Source organism: Pseudocercospora fijiensis (genome assembly GCF_000340215.1).
Source record: "Pseudocercospora fijiensis CIRAD86 unplaced genomic scaffold MYCFIscaffold_19, whole genome shotgun sequence".
In the NCBI taxonomy this organism is placed as follows: domain Eukaryota; kingdom Fungi; phylum Ascomycota; class Dothideomycetes; order Mycosphaerellales; family Mycosphaerellaceae; genus Pseudocercospora; species Pseudocercospora fijiensis.
In genome coordinates this window covers 254,760-276,211 of record NW_006921550.1, presented here as the reverse complement: position 1 = coordinate 276,211, position 21,452 = coordinate 254,760, and the positions used below count along the sequence as shown (strand labels likewise).

The window sequence follows — 21,452 nt, the reverse complement described above, 5'->3', positions numbered from 1 at the left end:
CTAAAGATACAGATAGGAGAAGTTATAATAACTCCCTAGTCGATATCGCAATATATAGTAATAGCGATAGCACTACTATAGTTAATCCGGCTGCTAGTACTATTAGATATATATAATACGTACCTCGTTTAATAGCGAGGGTGCTATTAAATAACCTTGTAAATAGGGATAGTTAATCGTTTATAGATAAGCTATTACGTGCTTAGTAGAGGGACGCCTTTGCTACTAAACGTATCGACAAGCTTGTAAGTAGGCGAACGACTCGATCTAGTAAAAGTAACTAGTCGATCGATAACAAAGGTTATTTGAAGTTTAAGGGCAGATATTATGTCCCCGCTAAACATTCGATCCGACAAGAACTTCTTAAGCGATACTATAATAGTAAGCTTGCCGGTTACTATAGTATAGAGAGGTTGCACGAGCTACTATCGCGTAGATACTACTAGCTAAATAGTAAGCGGGATATAAAGGAATACGTTAACACGTATACCGTATGCTAACGTATTAAGGCACTAAAGCATTAGCCTTTTAGCGAGTTGTCCTCCTTACTAATCCCTTATAAGCTATTTATAGAGCTTATAATAGATTTTATTATAGGTCTTCCCTCTACTAAGCGAAGAGGAAGCAAGGACATCTTTAACGCTATCCTAGTCGTTATAGACTAGTTTACTAAGGGCGCTCGATATATCCCGGCGCGGAAAGATTGGACTGCTATTAATATAGCAGAAGCGCTATAGAACAACATCTTCTATACCTATTAGGGGACCCCTAAAGGGATAGTCTCTAACTAAGGCTCGACATTTACATCTTATTATTAGAGTAAGATTTGCCTATAGCTAAGACTTAAGCATCGCCTGTCTATAGCATTCTATCTATAAACAGATAGTTAGACCGAAAGGCAGAATACTACGCTGTAGTAGTACCTGCGTAGCTACATTAATAAGAACCCTAATAACTAGGTTAATCTCCTATAAATAGCCGAATTCGTATACAATAACAGTATCTACTTATCTACTAAGGTGTTACCTTATTTCGCTATAATAGGAAGCAACCCTACGCTACTATAAGACCCCCTATCGCTCGAGGCCGAGCGTAAGGAAAGGGAAGCGTATTAAGTACTAATACCTAAGACACTAGCGGCTATTAAGAGGGTTTAAAAGATGCGAGAGATTTACGCTAAGATAGCTAACAAACTAGCGAAGGCCTAGGCCTATTAGAAGGCCTATTACGACAAACACTACATACCGATGACCTTTAAGCAAGGCGATATAGTTATGCTAAGTACTAAGAACCTCCGCATCCGCAAGTACCTATCCCCTAATAGCAAAATAAGGCCTAAGCTCGCACTAAGATACATTAGTCCATTCCGCATTTAAGAAGTTAAGGGCTCCTCCGTATAGGCCTATTAGTTATAGCTTCCTCCTTATTACACTATCTATAACACCTTCTATATATCCCTCCTTAAGCTATATTACCTACGCGAGGGGGATAAAGCCCCTACTAAATACGAAGACATACTAGCGGATAGTAAAGAGCTATAGTCTATAGAACGTATCCTATAGTACCGGACTAGGAAAGGTAAGAAGGAGTACCTATTAAGATAGTAAGGCTATTTACCTAAATAGGACTCGTAGGAGGCTAAAGACTCGTTTAAGGATATAACTAAGTTGTTAGATAAGTATTAGACTAGCGTAAAGAATACGAAGAAGGCTAAGAGCTTATAATGCCTATAATGTTACTACTAAGCCTAGGAACAATGCTACCCCCGAGGTGCTATTAAGCTAACTAATTAGAGGCAAGCAATTGTTAGTAAGGGACAATAAGACTATACTACGATAACGGATGCGTACCGAGCATTAATAAACACGCTATAACTATTAACTAATCGACTGCTCTTTCGAGGATTCTACCTCTTTACTAATGCGCCCTATAGGTCCCCCTCTTGTTCTTTAGTCTATCGAGGCCTCGAGACCTAAGCGTTCGACAAGGGCGATATACGCGCGCATGCGAATAACGGTAATAAAGGTAATAGTATCGCGTACTAGCAGTGCGCCGGCGGCTAACGCGGCTATATTAGTAACGGTATTATAGAGTGTATTATTAGTCGAAGAAGGAAATCGAAAGTAAGGTAAAGTTAGCGCTAAGACGACTAGCGCCGCTATTATTAATATTACTTGCTATTATTACTATGCCTATAGATACAACCTTACCTATACTACGAGCCTAAGGCACCTTTAATTAAAACTTTAATTAAAACTTTAAGCCGCCTAAAAGATTAAGCGACTAATAGACTAACTAAAAGCAAAACTATAGAGCTAAGCTAGCCGGGGTCGATCTTGCGGACAATAGGTTACTCCTCGATCTATCTAACCCTTTAAGCGAGGCGAACCTCTACTACTGCACTTATAATAGCCTTTACCTATAGAAACTAGAAGAACTGAGTTTTTTAAAAAGATATAATTAGTTAACACTTAAAGGCTACCAAACCTAACTAATTAGAGCTAGTAAAACTACGATAGTAAATAATAGCCCTCGTAACAATAAGAACAATAACCCTCGGAAGCGGACAAACCCTCGGAAGCGGACATTGCTAAGTCTTTTAGAGTAGACGTAAAGAACTCAGAACGATATTACTTAGAGCGGAGGCAGTGCTGCAATACCCCGTATATCTACCTATTGCAGTAGGGAAGGTGCGCTCGTATTGTAATTAGTCGATAGTCCTTAATTCTTATAGCCTTATATCCCTTTACCTTATTGTATGCAAGGATAGCGCAGTTAGAGTTAGATATTATATTGTATTAGAGGTAAGGTTTGATATAGTTACATAATCGGTAGTTATACGTTTAATTTAGCGCGGACTAAGCGGCTTATTAGACCTGCTAAGTTAGTAGCAATAGAGGTCGAGGTTAGAATATAGACAGGCTACGAGGGCGCGGCCTTTAGAAGGGAAGCGTATATTAGAGCTAAAGAGGCTATACGTAATTAGCATATAATTAGGCCGAGTAAAGCTAGGGTCTTAGTGCCTTAGGCAGGGCTTGGCGCTTAGCGTTAGGCTAACTAGCCTGCCTTCCTCCCTCTTCTCTTAGATCTCTATCGAATACTATACTAATTCACTACTACCCTATCTACCTACTAACATAACCCTTCTTATAATAGACTAACGGTTAAATAGAGAGGCAGAATGCTACGCTATAGTAGTACCTACGTAGCTACATTAACGAGAACCCGGAGGATTAGGTTAATCTCCTATAGCCTATAGAATTCGTATATAACAATAGCGTACACTTATTAACAAAGGTTTCACCCTATATAGCTATAATAGGCTAGAACGCTGCTATGCTATAAGACCCCCTACCGCTCGAGGCTAAGCGTAAGGAAAGGGAAGCGCGTTAAGTACCTAAAACACTAGCGGCTATTAAGAGGGTTTAAAGGATACGAGAAATCTATACTAAGATAGCTAAGAAGCTAACAAAGGCTTAAGAGTACTAAAAGACCTATTACGATAAGCGTTATATACCGATAACCTTTAAGCAAGGCGATATAGTTATGCTTAGTATAAAGAACCTCCGCATCCGCAAACACCTATTACCCGATAGTAAAACACGCCCTAAACTAGCACTACGGTTTATTAGCCTATTCCGAATCCGAGAACCGAAGGGCAATAGCTAGGCCTATTAGTTATAGCTCCTACTATACTATACTATCTATAACACCTTCTATATCTCTCTCCTTAAACTATACTACTACCGCGGAGGCCCTAAAGAAGCCCCTACTAAACATAAAGAGATACTAGCCGACGGTAAAGAGCTGTAGTCTATAGAACGTATCCTAAAGCATCGGACTAGATAAGGTAAGAAGGAGTACCTCCTAAGATAGCAAGGCTATTTACCTAAATAGGACTCGTAGGAGGCTAAAGATTCCTTTAAGGATATAGCTAAGTTATTAGATAAGTATTAGACTAGTATAAAGAACAAGAAGAAGGCTAAGGGCCTATAATAAGAATAATACTACCCCTAGGGTGCTATTAGCTAACTAATTAGAGGCTAGCAAACTAGGACAATAAGACTATACTACTATAGTAGACGCGCACCGAGTGCTAATAAACGCACTATAACGCGTTAACTATTCGCTGCTCTTTTAGGAAACCACCTCTTTATTAGCGTATCCTATAAGACCCTTCTCTTAGCGCCCTCTTATTCTATCGAGATTTCGAGGCCTAGGCGGTCGGCGGGGATAACGCGCGCGGATAGTAATAATAATAATAACGACGGCGCGGCCGGCGCGGCTATATTAGTAACAGTATTACGGAGTGTGTTACTATTTGAGAAAGAAAGGACATAGCTATATTAGTAATAGTGTTACCGAGTTATTATTAGTTAAAGAGGAAGATTAGAAGCGAGGTAAAGTTAACGCTAAGACGGCTAGCGCTACTATTATTAACATTACTTACTATTGTCGCTACGCCTACGAAGATAACCTTACCTATACTACGGCCTAAGGCCGGAAGCGTACTATACTAACTAAGTTAAAAGAATAGCTATATTAAAGGTTTGATTAAAACTTTAAGCCGCTTAAAAGATTAAGCGACTAATAGACTAACTAAGGGCAAAAACTATAGAGCTAAGCTAGCTAGGGTCGATCTTGCGGATAATAGGTTACTCCTCGATCTTTCCGACCCTTTAAGCGAGGCGAACCTTAACTATTATACTTATAATAGCCTTTACCTATAGAAACTAGAAGAACTAAGTTTTTTAAAAAGATATAATTAGTTAACACTTAAAGGCTACTAAACCTAACTAATTAGGGCTAGTAAAACTACGATAGTAAATAATAGTCCTCGTAATAATAAGAACAACCCTCGGAACGGACAAACCCTCGGAGCGGACATTTCTAGGTCTTTTAAGAGTAGACGCAAAGAACTCGGTACGACATTACTTAGAGCGGAGGCAGTGCTATAATACCTCGTACGTCTACCTATTATAGTAGGGAAGACGCGCTTGTATTATAATTAGTCGATAGTCCTTAATTCTCGTAGTTATATACTACTTTATTATATATAAGGATAGCGCAGTTAGAGTTAGACATTGTATTAGAAGGTGAGGTTTAATATAGTTACATAATTAGGTAGTTAAGTGTTTAATTTAGCGCGACTAAGCAGCTTATTAGACTTGCTAAGTTAGTAGTAATAGAGGTCGAGATTAGAATATAGACAGGCTACGAGGGCGCGGCCTTTAGAAGGGAAGCGTATATTAGGGCTAAAGAGGCTACACGTAACTAGCATATAATCAGGCCGAGTAAAGCTAGGGTCTTAGTGCCTTAGGTAGGGCTTGGCGCTTAGCGTTAGGCTAACTAGCCTACCTTCCTCCTTCTCCTCCTAGTTCTCTATCGAATACTACTTGTATCTACTACTACCCTATCTACCTGCTAACATAACCTATATCACAAATACTATATTAGTCTAACTTTTAGTATTATAAAGATTATTAGCGCGAGCTATCGACGGAGTTATTAGTAGAGTTTTAGATATATCGGAATAGTAGTAGAAAGTAGCGTACAATAAAGGGTTATAATAAGAAGCTAGTATTAAAGAAGATTGCGAAGGCGCGTAGTTATTAGGTAACGATAAAGGTCGTATTTATTAAGTAAGTTAGAGAGCGAGGGGACCTAGAAGTTATTAGTATTAAGGTACGCCGTAATAACGCTACTTAGTATAGTAAGTACTATACTATACGGCGATTTAACCTATAGAAGCGATACGACGCTTTAATAAAGGCGGTTAGACTATAGATATATAAAGGATATAAACTAAGCGTAGTATATAATACTATCTCTATACGATACGACCCTAGAGCCCGCGAAGTCTTTCTCGCTACCGGCGGTACGTATTTAACTAGGAAATATTATAATAACGCTAGTAAGGCTTTCTGCGAGATATATAGAGATACGAGGCTTAGTAGGTAGGTTAGTATATAGTAGGACTAGTAAGAAGATCTATTATTATAGCTAAGAGAAAGTAAGTTAATAGGATAAAGTAGATAAGATAAGGTTAGAATTAGTATTATAGGCCGCTCGGTTACGCTCGCTATATTCCGAGTAGCTAATTAGATCTACGGATTCTTTCCGAGTCTCGAATTTGTCTCGAATTCGAGAGCTATCTAGGCGACTAAATTCTTTAGGTTTCCGCTATTCGGCTAGTAAAAAAAACTAAAACTCGGAGTTCCTAGAATTCTCGGATAAAGCCGCTTACCCTATATAATTATTAAATTAGCTAATTAATTCTAATAAATCTAAGGCGGGCCGGGCTTCTAGCGCGACTTAGTAAGGAACGCCGAACCTCTAACTTGTTTATATTTTAGAAACTAAAACAAAATAGCTAATTCTTTTTTTCTAGATAACTTCTACGCCGCTAACATATTAGCAATACGCGCCGTCGATAAGAAGTAAACAAATACGATAGTTTAGGTCTATAAAGACCGACTCGCGCTACTCGTATAGCGTAGATAGCTCTTACTAATAGATACGACTTATAAAACTAACTATCTTAGCTAGTTCTTATATACTATAATAATACGCGACGAGAACAGCCTCTAGCGACCTATTACGCACTTTCTTAGTACTACTAATAATAGCGATATTATATTAGCGTATCTTAAACAGATTATCCGATAGTCTAGCGGCCGCCGTAGTTATAGACTACGATTCTTCCTTACTAACGACTCGGTAGCCGAGAGACGCGCTATTCGATTAATATAGCTACTAGTATTACCGGTAGACGAGAATACTACGGAAATAGCTACAGAAGCTACTTAAATCTAGGACTCCGAGTCCGACGACGATAACTTCGAACCTCTATACTAAACCGACTATCTCCTCTACTACGTTTACCTCCTATAATCTATTAAGCGCTACTTTAGCGGTAAACTAGCTAAGAAGGCACGCTATTACCTCTATTCTACCGTTAAAATTAGGCGCTCCGTCGCTAGTTATATAGACAGCCTATAAAGCGCTATTCTAAGCATTCTAAAGGACTATAAGTTTAATAAGAGGTTAGAATATATTACGAAGGAGCTAACGGATAATATTTGCTACTAGGTACTCTATTATCGTATAGACTCTTCTATTCTTATATAGGTAAAGGATACTAATATCCTCGAAGGTTATTATAACAAATATAAGTATAAGAATAAGGCGCAAATAGCTAGCGAATATACCCTCTATAGTATAGTAATATATATAGAGGTAAAGGACTGCGAATACGACTAACGCTTACTTAATTATACTAAGAGTAAGGATAGCAAACTTTACCCTCTCGCTACTAGCGATAACGAGCTATTAAAGCGTTAGTTACTAGAGTTTCTATAGCGGTTATAATAGCTAATTAGGGAGTAATACTAGAAGGGCACTTAACCTAACTTCGTCGTAGCGTACTTACTTAGTAACGAGACAACGTACGAGTATAGATTCTATCTATAATACTAAGTCGCCTACGCTAACCTATAGTGCTGCTATTTCTAACTTAGTTAGAATATAATCTAAGACTATAACTTTTAGCGCTAGCTATTTATATTTAAAGACGCTAAATACGATAATAGCGGCGGCTTCTTAATCTATAACCGAGTAACGACTTTATACGCTATTAAAGAGCTCTACGACGATATTAGTACGCCGGGCGTACCTAACTTCTTATACTACGAGCGTATATACGAGTATAGCGACGATATCCGCTACTAGATATATACTATTAAATAGCGCTACGCCGATAACTAGGTACTATTTAAAGACCGATAACGAGACTAGAAGCGCTTTATTAAGCGACTTAATAATATAAGTAGACCTCGACGCGCTAAAGCTACGCGCCTCGCTATAGAAGATTACTTCGGCCTCGAATTACTACTAAATATACCTCCTTTATAACTATCGTAATAGCCGCTACCTACTAGAGTATAGTATACTATTAAGTTAATACTACGTTAATCTTAGCTAAATCGCTAGTCTATCGACTAAGAAGTCCTATAAAGGTAAGAGTAAGGCGACGGTTAAAAAGGAGGGGTTATATAGTAAGGTTCGCGAGATAGGTATAAAAGAGGTAATAGTAGAGATAATAGATATCTTAGCGACTATCTTAAGAGCGCTAGCGGCCTTAGAGATCGAGTCTACTATACTAGCTACTATATAACTAGCGATACCGGAGGCGTAGGTCGCTCTATAGCGTAATCTATACTAGCCTCTACCCTCTATATAGGTAGGTATAGTAATAGATCTATCTCTACGGCTATTTATTTCCTTTAATATAACTATCTCTTACGACTTTGCCTTAGGTAAGCGGAAGGCGCCGGCGACGGTAAGGTCTAGTAAGAAGCGTAAATAAGTCTATATATCTACCGCAATATTAACTAATAACTAATAATACCTAACTTTAGTCTATACTACTATTTCTTTAGCTTTATTTTTAGCGACGGTAAGGTCGGATACTACCCCTACCCTGCGCGACGCGACAATATCACGTAGATCACGGTTTTGCTAGGGGTTAGCAGTGGAAACGGATTCTCAGCATACGCCGACCTCCGTTCCGGCAGTGGCTACTATAGACGTATCCCAAGTCACGGCCAACCGACCCGGACCATTCATTATGTAGGGACGGGGACGCACAATAATGTGATGCAGGGTGTCGCTCGCCTTCTAGTTATTGCCTTCTCCTTTTCACATCGATCGGTGTGCCAGAGGTATCGATCAACGGGTCAGACAAGGCTGGCAACATACCGTTGGAAACTGCTGCCGCCAAATGCAAGTGTGTGCCTAGCCTAGGCCAGCTTTTCGTCAGGTGGCGCATTGCAGCTCCTCAATCCTTAGCCTCCGAGATCGTCACTGGGCTATGGCATGATTGTCAAACAAAAGCCATTATATCGATCCGTCGTTGTATGCACGAACACCCAAGCTGCCAGAAAGGCGACCCTGCCAATTTCCCCCTTGCAGCCAATGCGTGTTCTCCGCTACCGACGTCCGATTGACCACGCTTGGAGCACGCGCTCAGCCCATATGTCGATGAATCAAGCTTACAACATTATCGACGCCAGCGACCTGCCTGACGGATCTCGCAATGAAGAAGCCCAAACGTTTACACGCGGCCAGCGATCAGCATGGGATGCCATTGCAGACCACTGGAACATGTTCCAGCACCCGGAAGTAAATGGCAGAGTGGAGGATGGCAATGACATGTTCACCGAATGTCTTCTGCCTGTCGTTGATGAGCTCGTCGTTGGTGTCCAGGAGAAACCGTTCTGGATCTCGGCGCTGGAAGTGGTATTATCTGCCGACGGTTTGCCAAAAAAGGCGCGCAAGTGGTCGGCCTCGACTTCTCGGAAGCCATGCTAGATATTGGCCGCGAACTCAGCAGACAGCAGAACCTGGACCATTTGGTGGAGTTTGGCACTGTGGACCTTACAGATGTTCGAAACATGAATTCATTTATGGAGAAGCGCAAAAGACGCATGCGAGCTGATGGGTTTGTCCGTGCCTTCCACGCTCATCAACCCGTCGTACTGAGCAAATCGCAGGAAAGACGAAAACGAAGCCAAATTCGACATTATCACTATCAGCACCACTCTGAAGTCACTTTCAAGCTTGGAAGCTCTCGCCAAGATGCTTCCATACATGCTCAAGCCTAATGGGCGGTGCGTAAACAGCACATTCTAGAGATCCATCCGCTGACACAAAGACCAGCATTGTGATCGTCGATCTTCATCCAGCCTTCTCAAAGCCCGCCGGTCATCGAGGAATGGAGATATTCGAAGACCCGAAAACCGGCAGGCAGCAGCTAAGCACATATATCAAAGTGCCCAAATATCTCAATATTCCACCAACCATGAGCGAAGCTGTGCGAGGACAACCGGAGCCATTGGTTTGTTTCCCAGCACGGGTGGTCATAAACTGTACTGACCTTTCATAGTGGGTATTCCATAGACCGTTGTGGGCACTTATGGAACCCTTCTTCCGCTGTGGCTTGGTGCTGGATGGCATTCGTGAGCCAGCTTTCGAGGGAGACCCGATTCCCTCCCAGGCTCAATCATATCACAACTTCCAGCAAACGCCGATGCTTTTAGCATACAGACTTCGACACTGCGCGCCCCGAACTTGAACCCGGTACAAGGGCTATGAGTACCCAGCCAAATGTTTCGCTGAACGTCTTTCCATAGAACCGCTAGCTAGCAATGACCGAACCCGGTAGCATTCATAGAAATGACATTACTTTGGAAATGTAGTGGCGAGATGACTTCTATACGGTCCACCTGTCAATACTGACGTACAGCAGAAATGAAAAGCAACATTTCGCCAAGGCACGAAGTTCTGTACTACATTTTCAATACCTTATGCTGTGCAGATAAATTCATGATATCTTTTGGAACAGGCCAAAAAGTCACTGCGCTGCTCTATGTCATGCTTATGCTTATGCTAACTATAGTTCAGCCCCAAAGCTTCGGAAATGCCACCCATTTCATTATTTACATATATGCTCGATCCCGGAATGGCTGACTCCAGCTTCGTGTATGTCTTTCATTCGCTCCAGTCGACCATGGAATAGTTGTGGCTCTTCTGATCCCAGCTGCTTGATGAGACTCCATGGATTCTTTGCTAGGCGTTTCCGATGACATTCCGCGCCTCCACGGCTGTAGCAAGGCATTAGTCAATGACTCGGTACCGTGCCTGGTAATCAGCACAAAGACCACCACAATCAGCGTAAGTGGTATTCCGAGTGCGAAGAAGAGCCAGAATGTATCGGTATTTGCGGAGAAGTCTGGAGACATGCTGAGGAAGCTTGATGCAAAGTTCAGTGGCAGAAACACAGTTGCCAAAATTGTGATCCGACCAAGACTACGGTTTTGTTTCATTGAGCTGTCCGCCCTGCGGCTGTCGGCAAAACTGATTGCAGAAGAAAATTTTATCTCCATGCTTTGGAGTCGGGACTTGGCTTCCTTCATTAGACGTTCGACGTTCTTGAAGTCGGCATACAGAGCGTGCAGTCCTGACAGCTTCAAGCCATCGATTTTACAGTCTATGTTGGTCGGATCGCTAGACTTCTCGAATTCGCTTGGGAAGAGTTGTGCTATCGACTCAGCAATCATCGTCTCGTAGTACACAAAGTTTCTTCTCCAAGGCGAGAGCTTCCGGAGCTGATTCTCCATGCCAGCAATTATGTCGCCGCGGGAGTCTGTCGGTCTCTCAAAGCTCCATTCGATCAGACTTAGCATTGTGGCCATGTATTTGATGAGAATGAGCCAGTCAGCAACAATGAACTTGAGCATTGAAATGGCCATACATTTTGGATCCTCTTGTATGAGAACCAGATCATGAGGAGACATTCGACTACTTTCCAGGACCACATCGTCGAATAGGCTTTTGCCCTGAGGCGCCTTTGCTGGCTGGTTTGGGTCTTTCAACCAATCCGTCATTGTTGGAAGATTTCCATAAAGCGAATGTCCTCCCCATAATGGATAGCCGCCTGTCACGGTCGGATCAATGAGCAAAACACACGTAGGGGGCTCTCTCTCTTGCTTGGGCGTGACCCAGAGAGACATTTTCGCTCGGGTAAGGGTTACACTTGCCTCTGGAAGGTCAAGCACGTTGCCCTGTAGGCGTTTCCGACTACGATCGCTGTCCAGCCGCCTTAGCACATTGAATTTACCGCTTTCCCTTTCTGCCCAGGTAAACTCCGACTCGGATTTAAAGTATCGCGGGCGGAGGTATGATAGCGTTAAGTGGGACTGCGCCCTGCTATCGATCTCCAGTCGAGGAGGCTCGACCCATCGGTCGCGCGTATTATGGAACAAGTAGTCCGAAATCTGAGAGCGGAAGACCAGGGGGTCCATATTGAAATACCCGCCCAATGCCTCAATTGAGCTCCGTGACAGATCCTCGAGGATAACCAAGCGAGCCGCAGGCTTCTCTGACCCAAGTCCTTTCGTTGCCAGAGCAGCCTTCAGAGCTGCAGCATCATTGAAATGCTGAGGCTTTGGCGTAGAATCCGCCACGTAATCGATGATACAAGCCCTCGTACGTTCCGCTCGTTCTTGACGACTTTCAGGATAATTTCTCAAGAATTTCCACTTGGGAGGTGCGCAAGTAACCTCCATCCAGTGAGCAAGATATTCCAAGTGGGGCAAGCTCTTGGAGATGTGCTTGATATATTGTAGATAGCGACCTGGTCTACGCACGTCAGCTCAGGCTCTGCGTTGGTGGTAAGAACTTTGCACTACTCTTCTACTGCCCATTCCCTGGCACACTTCCAATTGATAGCCTCATAAGCATCCCCAATGTAATAGGCATCTCCGCCTTCATCTGTATGGGGTTGGATGGCATCCTCCCACTCCGTCACTCTTCGTTGCAAGTGCTCCGGTAGTCTGTCAAACTCCATCTTGAAATCGAGATCGGTTTTGGAATTATCGACTTCAGAGAGCTGCAAAGACGTTACAGGTGATTCTTCCTCGTCCGTGGCCCTTGCACGAGTACGGCGAGGCCCAAGCGATCGCATGGCGGACCTAAAGCTCAGTTTAAGCTGCCGAAATCAAATACCACGACTGCAACAAAGAGACTGATGCGAGTGTTGTAAGGCTCGTCGAACAGTGGCGGAGTAATGAGGCCGCCTGCATACGCCCGAGTGCGTGCCTCCAGCCGACCAATGGGACCCACAGTGCTGAAGGGTGTGCAGTGTTGAAGCCCATAGGTTCTGAAGAGCGACTATCTCAGAGATTGATGTATGGGGCTGAGAAGGTTGTAGAGCACTGCTACCTGCTGTGGGAGCTCGCTTGGAACCATGCATATTGCGCTTGGCTTATCGAGACCGGGTTAGCTATGCGCTTGGCGTCAGCTAATGGGAACAGCTGATTATATATGCAACAGGGTGTAGCGTAAAGTCACATATGCTCTTGACTACTGTACCTAAATCGCCAGATCTTGACGCGTATGTATGTATGTATGTATGCATATTACTCTCCCGTCCTTTCTTCCCTTAGAATTTGTGTGCTCGTCTCCTTCCACTCACCATCACGTCCTAACACAATACCTAACATTGTCCAAAAACACAATCGTCGCAGTCTGAGACAAAGAACTCGTAATCTTAACCGTAACTTCCTTGGCATTCACAATTCCATTCAATTTCCAAAACTCCATACTACTTCCCGTCAGTTGATCCGGGCCCCATTCCAAGGACTGAGAAGGAAGATTATTGCCAAAGATGTCCTTGCCCGTGACCGTGACACCGCACGCAGTTCTGACACCGGCTAGGGATACCATTGTATTCAGTGCACATCCGATATACAGGCTGTCGAGATCGAAAGACTTTGTCGTGCCGGCAGGTTTGATGGTGGATTGAGGAGTGATTCCGATCTGTCCGGTTGGGAGACCCCCGAGCGATGTGCCGCCGACTCCGATTACGGCAGTGTTGTTTGGGGATTGAGGTCTAATTGGTGGCAGCAAGTTGTTCTCAAAGGGCTGCGAGGTGATGAGTACAGAGTGTGTCAGGCGTGCTCATGAACGTACGACGAGCACCGCAGTGCCGTAATCTAGATTTCCGTAAGTGGCCGTGCCAATCTTGTTGAGGACCGGCAGAACTTCGCCGAGTGGGTTGGGCTTCAGAGTGTCAAACTGATGTAGGGTGGTTAGTGCGATAGCTTTCAATGCCGGACGTTGACTGACAGTCTCAGTGAATGGCCTGCATATTGGGATGATGGTAGCGCTGCACAGCGCGGCGAGGATGCAGGGCAGTAAGATGATTCTGAGCATGTTTGAAGGTCTTCTGAGGGAGAGGTCTGCGATTGTGATTCTTCATTTCGACGATCAGGACCTGGCCTTTATAGCCCCTTCGGGCTTTATGTCCTGCTAGCTGCCAGTACAAGGCTTTAGCGAAGCAGGTCTCGTGTGTTCAGTCTGATGAGAGCTGTGGCTGGGCTTGGGCAAGCCAGGATGCAACGGTAATGTTCGGATTTGCTTGTCGTTGAGCGCATTCTAGTACGTTATGGTCTGCCATTCTGAAGCCTCTTCGTCAGCTACCTTTATTGTTTCGCACTTGTCGAAGCCCAGCGCCTCCGAAGGTCAATGAAACCCTCTCATGCATTGATAGGCTGGGTGTCGAGGGAGCGTGGAAAGTAAAGTCTGATGCAGACAATGGAAGTGAGGGTTCTCGCCTATTCACGTGCCACTGCATTAGTGGTATTGTGTAGTCAGCATCGGGGCTGAGTCCATCTCCGTCTGGGCGAGCAGTTGTCGCGTTCCTCAAAGACCGTACGCTTGCAGTCAGGCGAGTGGCGCCATCGAGAGACGATTCATCCTTTCTGATCGAGATCTTTGACATTTCTACTCGGGACAAATGGCCGTACGCCTCGTGCCAGGAGGCATCGAGAGGACGGAGACGATGGAAAGTCCGCAAGGCCTCGCTGATCGAACTGCGAGTCGAAGTGAGTATTCATGGTACATTAGCGATGGCGGTTGAGAAGAGCTCCGCTCAGAGACCACACGTGCTCATTCTGGATTGCTGCGCTCATATGCCTAGCGTCATGCTTATGCCATTCGAGAGTCGGCCTGAGTGCTTCTCAAGGGGATCCTGCCATGGGTCACTGTTGCAAGACCAATCTCGAACAGGCCTTCTTTCCACCGGGTATACAGCTTCTCTACGGGCTCAAATACGTTTTTTTTTTGCCTTCGCTCTGAGGTGAAGCTCCACACAAACTCACTTCCGTCATGAGTATGAGCATGAATACTGTCGCGTGCATGCTTCACAGCCTTGTCACTGCATTCTATCCACCGCGGAGATTTCGCTTGAGAGGCGATGTCAGACGTCCATCCACGAATAGATCAGGACTCGTAGTTTGCTCCGTACACGTAGCACAGTCGCCATTTGGTCGCAGAGAGGTGGGATAGGAGATAGCATGTGAGACGGCGGTCTGGTGACTGCCTATTCACGCGTCGTGAGCGCCTGGTGAATGTCTCCAACGTGACTCAGTCCGGATCAGCCTCGCACTGATGAGTGTCGTCTCTGTCGGTATACCGTTGGCGAGATGGACTTCGACGTGGTGATGGTGTGCGAGAAAGAAGGCCACAAGCGCGTCGACAAGAGAAGACGTCTCGGGCAAGGGAAAGCAAGGATTAAAACTATGACGAAGCCGCAGCTCGCATACCGACACGTCAACACAGTCAACACCTCCCCTAGAACTACACCACGACTTCTCACTATTCCCGAAGCATCTACACTCAGCACCACTACCCGCTCCATACCAACAATCTGGCGCCAGCACGATCGAGAGGCGCACTGGCTGGCGCGCATGTCGATATCGGTCTCCATCGGGCACACCGGCCAACGTCTGCCACTCGACCCAAGCCTGACGGGCACGCTCGAAGCCGTGAAATCATGGATCGCCGCGCAGACCAACATCCAACCGCGTAGTCAGATCTTGCTCACGTCGCAGGGAAAGCAAGTCCGCACCCAGACGCTCTTGACCGAGAACGAATTATTCGTATTCGACTCGAGCTGGTTGAATGGCAAGAAAGCCGCGAGTCCAGTCAAGGAGCCCCCAAGCTTGAGTGCCAGCTCCGAAGACGCCAGCAGCCATTTCAACCCTGGCCCAGCGCCCGACACCATCACGAGCACCAACGATCTGGCATCATGGCAGAATCTGTTCAGAGTCAGGAGGAACTGGGCGGCCGGCCTGCTCGAAGGCTGCAGCGCGCGCGCAAAGCAGGCCGAGCAGTATCAAAGCGAAAAGGCGGTGATCGAGCGCTGTCTCGCTGTTGCAGTCGCGAGTTTGCAGCACCACATCAAGAGCGCCGACAAGCACTATGCAGCTGCTGAGGCGCGAGCCAGCGAGCTGTTGCAAGAGCAGCAAGCGCACGCCGACAACTGGGAGCGCAACTTGGAGAGCCTGCGCAATATTCCAGCCAGACCTGACTTCACGCGCTTCATACAGCCCATGCACATGTCAACTGCTTCGCGGCGGCAATCGCAGCAGCAGCATATCACCACGCTGCAAGGCTATGTGGACGTGGTGACTGTCAAGCAGGCCGCAAGTGCAGCCAGAGCTTCCATGAATACACTTGGCAGTAAGTTGGACGCTATGCGTGACGAGCTGGACTCGGCCACTAGTAACAGCAATGACCTGCTGCAAGCTGTAGACCAGCTGAGCAATGATTCCGTGAACGAAAGTGCCTCTGAACCCGCTCAGCTAATCGAAGAGATCGACATGGTTGTGAAAAAGATGGCTTCCGATCTAGAACATGTACAGTCACTGCCTAAAACCTCTCAAGCTTGTGCTCAGGCTTCAAAAATGGCCCTGCTTCACACCCGCAACTACCTTCCCAATCTCAATGACTATTGCGGCGAGATGAACGAGCTGGTACAGCAAGCGAAACGAGGTCGCGACGGTGCTGCTGATATTGCTCTCGAGCACATGCGAACGCTATCTATGATCGAATCCCAGCTTGCCAAGCTGTACCAAGACGTCAAAGAAATCGATCTGCCCGAGGACCAGGAGGCATCTTTGGTGACGCTCAGCATAGTATCGCGACTGCCTTCGGTTTATGGCCATCTGCTTGTTGAGTCAGTCCGGCGGCGAGAGTGGGTGGCGAAGATGAGACGAGACTCCATGACCCTGCAGGAAGAAGTTGCTGTCTATCAAGAGGAGGAAGAGAAGAGAAGGAAAAAGTGGATGCGCAATGTCGATGACCTTGTCTCAGCAGAAGCCTTGCAGAGTCGGGTATTAGGCATCGAACTCAGTCTGCAGAATGAGGGCGGAAGTTGGCCCATGGTCACAAGAGAAGAGCTTGACGAGTATATCAAGACACTGCTCGATGTCTTCGGTGCGGGACCGGTGATAGACGAGATCGACTTGGCAGTCAAAGACTTGGACAAGCCTACTCGGAAGCAGATCAAGCACGCACGCGCTTTCAAAAATGGCAGCATGCACGAAGCTGCATTTGGCGACACTTCTTTGCTGCTCCGTGGTCATGATGCAAACAAGGCCCTCCAAGACAGCAATTCTCGCCTTGAGGAGGAGGTGCGAGCTCAGAAGAGTCGGGTGCGAAAGCTCGAAGATCTGCTACATCGACAGACTCAGGTCAACAGGGTCAGTACTGGCGACATCTTCACGCCTACGAGCGAGGGAATAGGCTCACATCGCATACCAACTCCAACGATACCCAACGATCATTCTCGCCGCAATTCGATGAGCCAGCAGCGTCGCGGATCGTTGGTGCAAGGCCAGAGCAACGAAGAGAGACGACTTGCTAAGCGTGTAGTCGATCTTGAAGCAGAGCTGCAGGCACGCAACGATGAAGCAGCCTCGCGAAAAAAGTCAGATGCAGAGATACAAAAGCAAGTCGATGAAGCTATATCCACTAAGAAGGATCTCATGGAGAACATGGATGCTCAACAGCGCGAGTTTGCCATCGAGAGGCGCAATCTCGAAACAGAGCTGCGTGAAGTCAAGGAGAAGCTCGAAGAAGCTGAAAACGAGGTGGAGAGGCTGATGGGCTCTAGGGATGGCATTGATGAAGAGATTGCACGTTTGAAAGAGGACGCATCCGGCCACGCTGCAAGAGCTGCGACCGAGCATGACGCTCGTGGAGCTTTAGAGAGGAAATTGGAGCAGGCCCAGACTGCACGACGGCAGGCCGAGGAAGAAATGCAGAGGATGCGCGCGGAACAAGAGCGAATTCGTGAATCTGAAGCGGAGCATCTGCAAACACTTGCAACAACGCATGCGCACCTTTCACCTGACGCTGAGTCTCCGACGGGATTGCTTGGTCTTTCTGCTGCACTCGAAGAGCTTGCACGCAGGTCAGCGACTCACGCTAAGGAGCTTGAGGATGCTGTGGCGTTTGCGAAGTCTGAAAATGAAAGCCTCTGGTCAAGTAACGAACGACAGAAGAATGAACTGGCGACTGCTGCACAGAAACAGGCAGAAGCTGAGGATGAGGTCCGACAAGCGCATGAAAAGTTGTCTTTCGAAGAGGCAAGGGTCAATGCCTTACAGGAGCAGCTCAGTGAGGAACAAGAGCAGCTGCGCTCGCTCCGCGATAAGTTTGCGGAGGGTGAAACTGGCTCTGAGGTCCTGCGACAGCGTGTAGCTGAAGAAGAAGGCCGTTCTGCTAAGCTGCGGACTGAGCTTGCAGAGGCAAAGTCACACATCACCAGCCTGGATGTCGAGCTGATGAGATTGCAAAAGAAGCACAAGCTCTATCAGATCAACGCCGATGCTTCATCGGAGCGCCTGCAAAAGCGTGCTGATCGGGCGAAAGAGATATCACAGAAGCTGTACACGCAGAACTTGCGACTTGGCCGCTTGCTGGAGAGACTTGGACTGGTGGTGGCGTACCAGGGTGAGTCTATGAGTGTCGAACGCGCCTCGAAGATGGCTGCGAGCACAACCATGATCGACCCATCAATGCACATGAGCCGGCAGGCATCTATGACTTCGCCGTCGCCGACCAGGAAGTCATCCGCAGCCGATAATGAGCCTGGAACTGATCTCCGACTACTGCATTGGCCCGATGCGCAGACTGCTGAGGAAGAAGCATCTCAATATGAAGCCTTCCTTAACCATGTCACTCGCTTCGATCTGGATGTCTTCTCTGATGCCATTACAAAACGTGTCAAGGATTACGAATACACAGCGAAGAAGTACAGCAAGGAGTCGAAAGACTCTACCAAGCGTGCGGATGCGTATAGAGAGCGTGCTCTCAAGCTTAGGAGCGAAGCACACAACAAGATCGCAGTTCGTGATTTCAAAGAAGGAGACATGGCACTCTTCCTTCCGACCAGAGGCGGCCAGGTTAAAGGTGCATGGGCTGCATTCAATATTGGTTGTCCGCACTACTTCCTCGCCGAGCGTGACGGCATGAGACTTGGCACTCGCGACTTCATTGTCGCGCGTATCCAGAAAGTCGAGCAGAAAGTGGTCGACCTCAGTGGTCAGCGTGCAGCGGCCCAGATGGCTGCCGATGGACGAAGCATCGACGACGCAAGCGCCTCCTCCATGCAGGACGAAGACGACAATCCCTTCGATCTGTCAGACGGCCTGACGTGGTGGATGGTTCATGCTGTTGAGGAGCGTGTCGCAGGCGCAGCACCCACCACGCCCGGCCTCGGCAAAAGCACTGTTTCCACCGCCACTGTCGACGCCAAAGGCAGCATTCGCATCAAGAGGAGCAGTAAGAGTGACGACGCCAGCAAGCATCTCAACAAGAGCCTGGACTCCCGTCGCTCAAGCAGTAATTCGAAGAAAGGTGTCACATCCACTGGCGCAACTGGTAGCGCTTCCGCCACTCCTCGTCTCCGCTCCGCAAGCCAAGCATCCTCACTTAACCAGCAACATGCACTAGAGCAGCCTCAGCAGCAACCGCGGCCTCCGCCTGCAGCAGCCGGATCTGGCCTCGGCATTACTCAAGAGCCACATGAACAGGTGCGCCAAGACCTTCTATGGGGTCCATGATTTGCGAACAGAATCACGCAGCAGAAAGCATGGACCTAGGATAGGCTTCCCAAGATACCCATATAGACTAACATTTCACACCACAGATCCGCAAGCTCTCGACACCAGGGCGCCCAGCATCTGCGAGAAGAGAGTCCGCTTCGCCGAGCAAAGCGCGCTCGAAATCACCCAGCAAGAGTGTGAGATCATTGCAGAAACATTTACATGTGGAGAGTCCTAGCAGAGCGCCGAAAGAGTCTGGATGGAAGAGCCTTTGGAGCGCGGAATTCTCGACTGAAAGTCCTAGTAAAGAGAAGAAGAAGTTGGATTGGACATGATCTGATCAGACCTGCGATCACGTACGCCATAATTTGTCGGGAGGAGCATGTGAATGCTGGGGTTTGCATGGCGTGGTAAGCATTGATATCGTGCAGCACAGTGTATTGCTTTTGACTCTGCGCTTTGACCTTGCTTCTTTTGACCACCTCTGTGCTTGTAGTACTGATGCACCTCGCAGCCATATTTGGACTCGTGCGGTACAGTGGCGCCTGTACATAGGCGCCTACAGCGCTATTCTTGACAAGCGCGAGGAAGCGCAGGGCACATCTGCGGCTGACAGCTGACAGGGATTTGTTTGCTTGGTGTACATGCTTAGTGCCCTTATCTGGGGCCAAAAGCATGCAGCTTGCACGAAGGATTCTTCCCATGCTGTCTGCGCCCGCTAAACTCCGACCCAACGTCCACGCCAGCCTGATATTAGAGTCATGAGCTGAGCCACCTCTTTTATGCATATGCTCGTCTCTGGTACTTCCAGCTGAGAACGATATCAGAAGCTCTAATGCCGACTCCTCTCATCTATTTCGCAAGCAACACGCACCAACTGCGACAATGGCCGAGGGCACAATCGACCAGGCACAGTCACAGCCAATAACACCGCGCGGCACAGCCTCACAGAACGTAGTCCCACTACCGTTATCTTCTGAGCAGCTCGATCATGACCATGGACCAGTCTCTCCACTACTACCAGCGTCAGCTCACGAATGGCATGACAGCCACAGCACGCCGGATGTCGAGCTAGGACCGATACCTCGCAGAAAGAGCAGCAGCGATGATTCCGCGAATCCAGCTTCACTCGCGAAAGCCAACATCCAACAACGCAGACCCTCACCAAGGACATCGTGGCCGAAAGTCTGGCTGTGGGAAATCTTGTCAGCAGTTTTCAGCCTCCTTTGTATGGGCGCTGTCATCGCAATCCTGGCATACATGGATAAGGAACTGCTTGAAGATTGGCATTTTCCCATATCTCCTAACGCGTTGGTGTCAATTTTTATGACGCTCGCCAAAAGCGCCATGCTTTTGGTTGTTGCAGAAGGCATTAGCCAGCTCAAGTGGGTCTATTTCCGAGAACAATCCCACCGGCTTTACGACATGCTTCACTTTGACAACGCAAGCAGAGGACCTTGGGGTGCGGCAGAGTTGATGTATAGCGTACGATGGCATGCTACTATAGCATCCATCGGTGCTTTTATTACCATCGTTGCCCTAGCTATGGATCCCTTTACGCAGCAGGTCATCGCCTATGAGACCACTAATCGCAACGTCACAGGAGTGGCCGCGAGGATTCGTAATGCGAGATCATATGATGATCAGTTGCCGAATGTCAGTGGCGGAAACGATATTAGAGGAGACTTCGAGATGCAGCTCAACGTCACAGCCGCTGTCTTTTCTGGAATATCGCAAGCAACGCAGAAGGTTGCTTTCACGTGTGGCACTGGAAACTGTACGTGGCCTATTATAAACACATTGGGTATATGCAACAGCTGCCAGAATCTTACTGGCACTATCAAACCAAAGTGCTCGACGCCAACGTACACTGAAACATGCAACATCACCTACGATAGCCTCTTCGTCTAAGCCTCTAATAAGGAAAGCGAGCTAGGACCTTAGTAGACTATAAGCGAACTGACACTCCTTAACATCTTATCCGAGTACCTTCGA

General features: G+C 46.9%; 6 protein-coding genes across 6 annotated transcripts; 3 read left to right on the top strand and 3 right to left on the bottom strand.

Moving 5' to 3' along the window:
* Nucleotides 1-9,278: 9,278 nt before the first annotated feature.
* MYCFIDRAFT_147438 (uncharacterized protein) lies at nt 9,279-10,135 on the top strand (the record flags this gene model as incomplete). Its single annotated transcript, XM_007934362.1, has 4 exons — nt 9,279-9,510; nt 9,572-9,671; nt 9,721-9,898; nt 9,947-10,135. Coding segments are annotated over 4 exons (699 nt in total), but the record flags the coding sequence as incomplete, so codon positions are not given.
* Nucleotides 10,136-10,415: 280 nt separating this feature from the next.
* Nucleotides 10,416-11,342, bottom strand: MYCFIDRAFT_212752 (uncharacterized protein). The gene has a single exon (XM_007934361.1). The coding sequence runs from the start codon at nt 11,310-11,312 to the stop codon at nt 10,500-10,502; it is 813 nt and encodes a 270-aa protein (XP_007932552.1). The 5' UTR covers nt 11,313-11,342; the 3' UTR covers nt 10,416-10,499.
* Nucleotides 11,343-12,897: 1,555 nt separating this feature from the next.
* MYCFIDRAFT_212751 (uncharacterized protein) lies at nt 12,898-13,590 on the bottom strand. Its single transcript, XM_007934360.1, has one exon. The coding sequence runs from the start codon at nt 13,285-13,287 to the stop codon at nt 13,039-13,041; it is 249 nt and encodes an 82-aa protein (XP_007932551.1). The 5' UTR covers nt 13,288-13,590; the 3' UTR covers nt 12,898-13,038.
* A 1,721-nt stretch (nt 13,591-15,311) lies between these two features.
* Nucleotides 15,312-19,301, top strand: MYCFIDRAFT_114161 (uncharacterized protein; the record flags this gene model as incomplete). The annotated part of the gene is made up of 2 exons (XM_007934359.1): nt 15,312-17,039; nt 17,220-19,301. Coding segments are annotated over 2 exons (3,810 nt in total), but the record flags the coding sequence as incomplete, so codon positions are not given.
* Nucleotides 19,302-19,510: 209 nt separating this feature from the next.
* Nucleotides 19,511-20,309, bottom strand: MYCFIDRAFT_180571 (uncharacterized protein; the record flags this gene model as incomplete). The annotated part of the gene is made up of 6 exons (XM_007934358.1): nt 19,511-19,542; nt 19,581-19,748; nt 19,789-20,118; nt 20,146-20,175; nt 20,199-20,268; nt 20,301-20,309. 6 exons carry the CDS (start codon nt 20,307-20,309, stop codon nt 19,511-19,513), a joined length of 639 nt encoding a protein of 212 aa, XP_007932549.1.
* Nucleotides 20,310-20,639: 330 nt separating this feature from the next.
* MYCFIDRAFT_18181 (uncharacterized protein) lies at nt 20,640-21,026 on the top strand (the record flags this gene model as incomplete). Its single annotated transcript, XM_007934271.1, has 1 exon — nt 20,640-21,026. A coding segment is annotated over one exon (387 nt), but the record flags the coding sequence as incomplete, so codon positions are not given.
* Nucleotides 21,027-21,452: the final 426 nt, after the last annotated feature.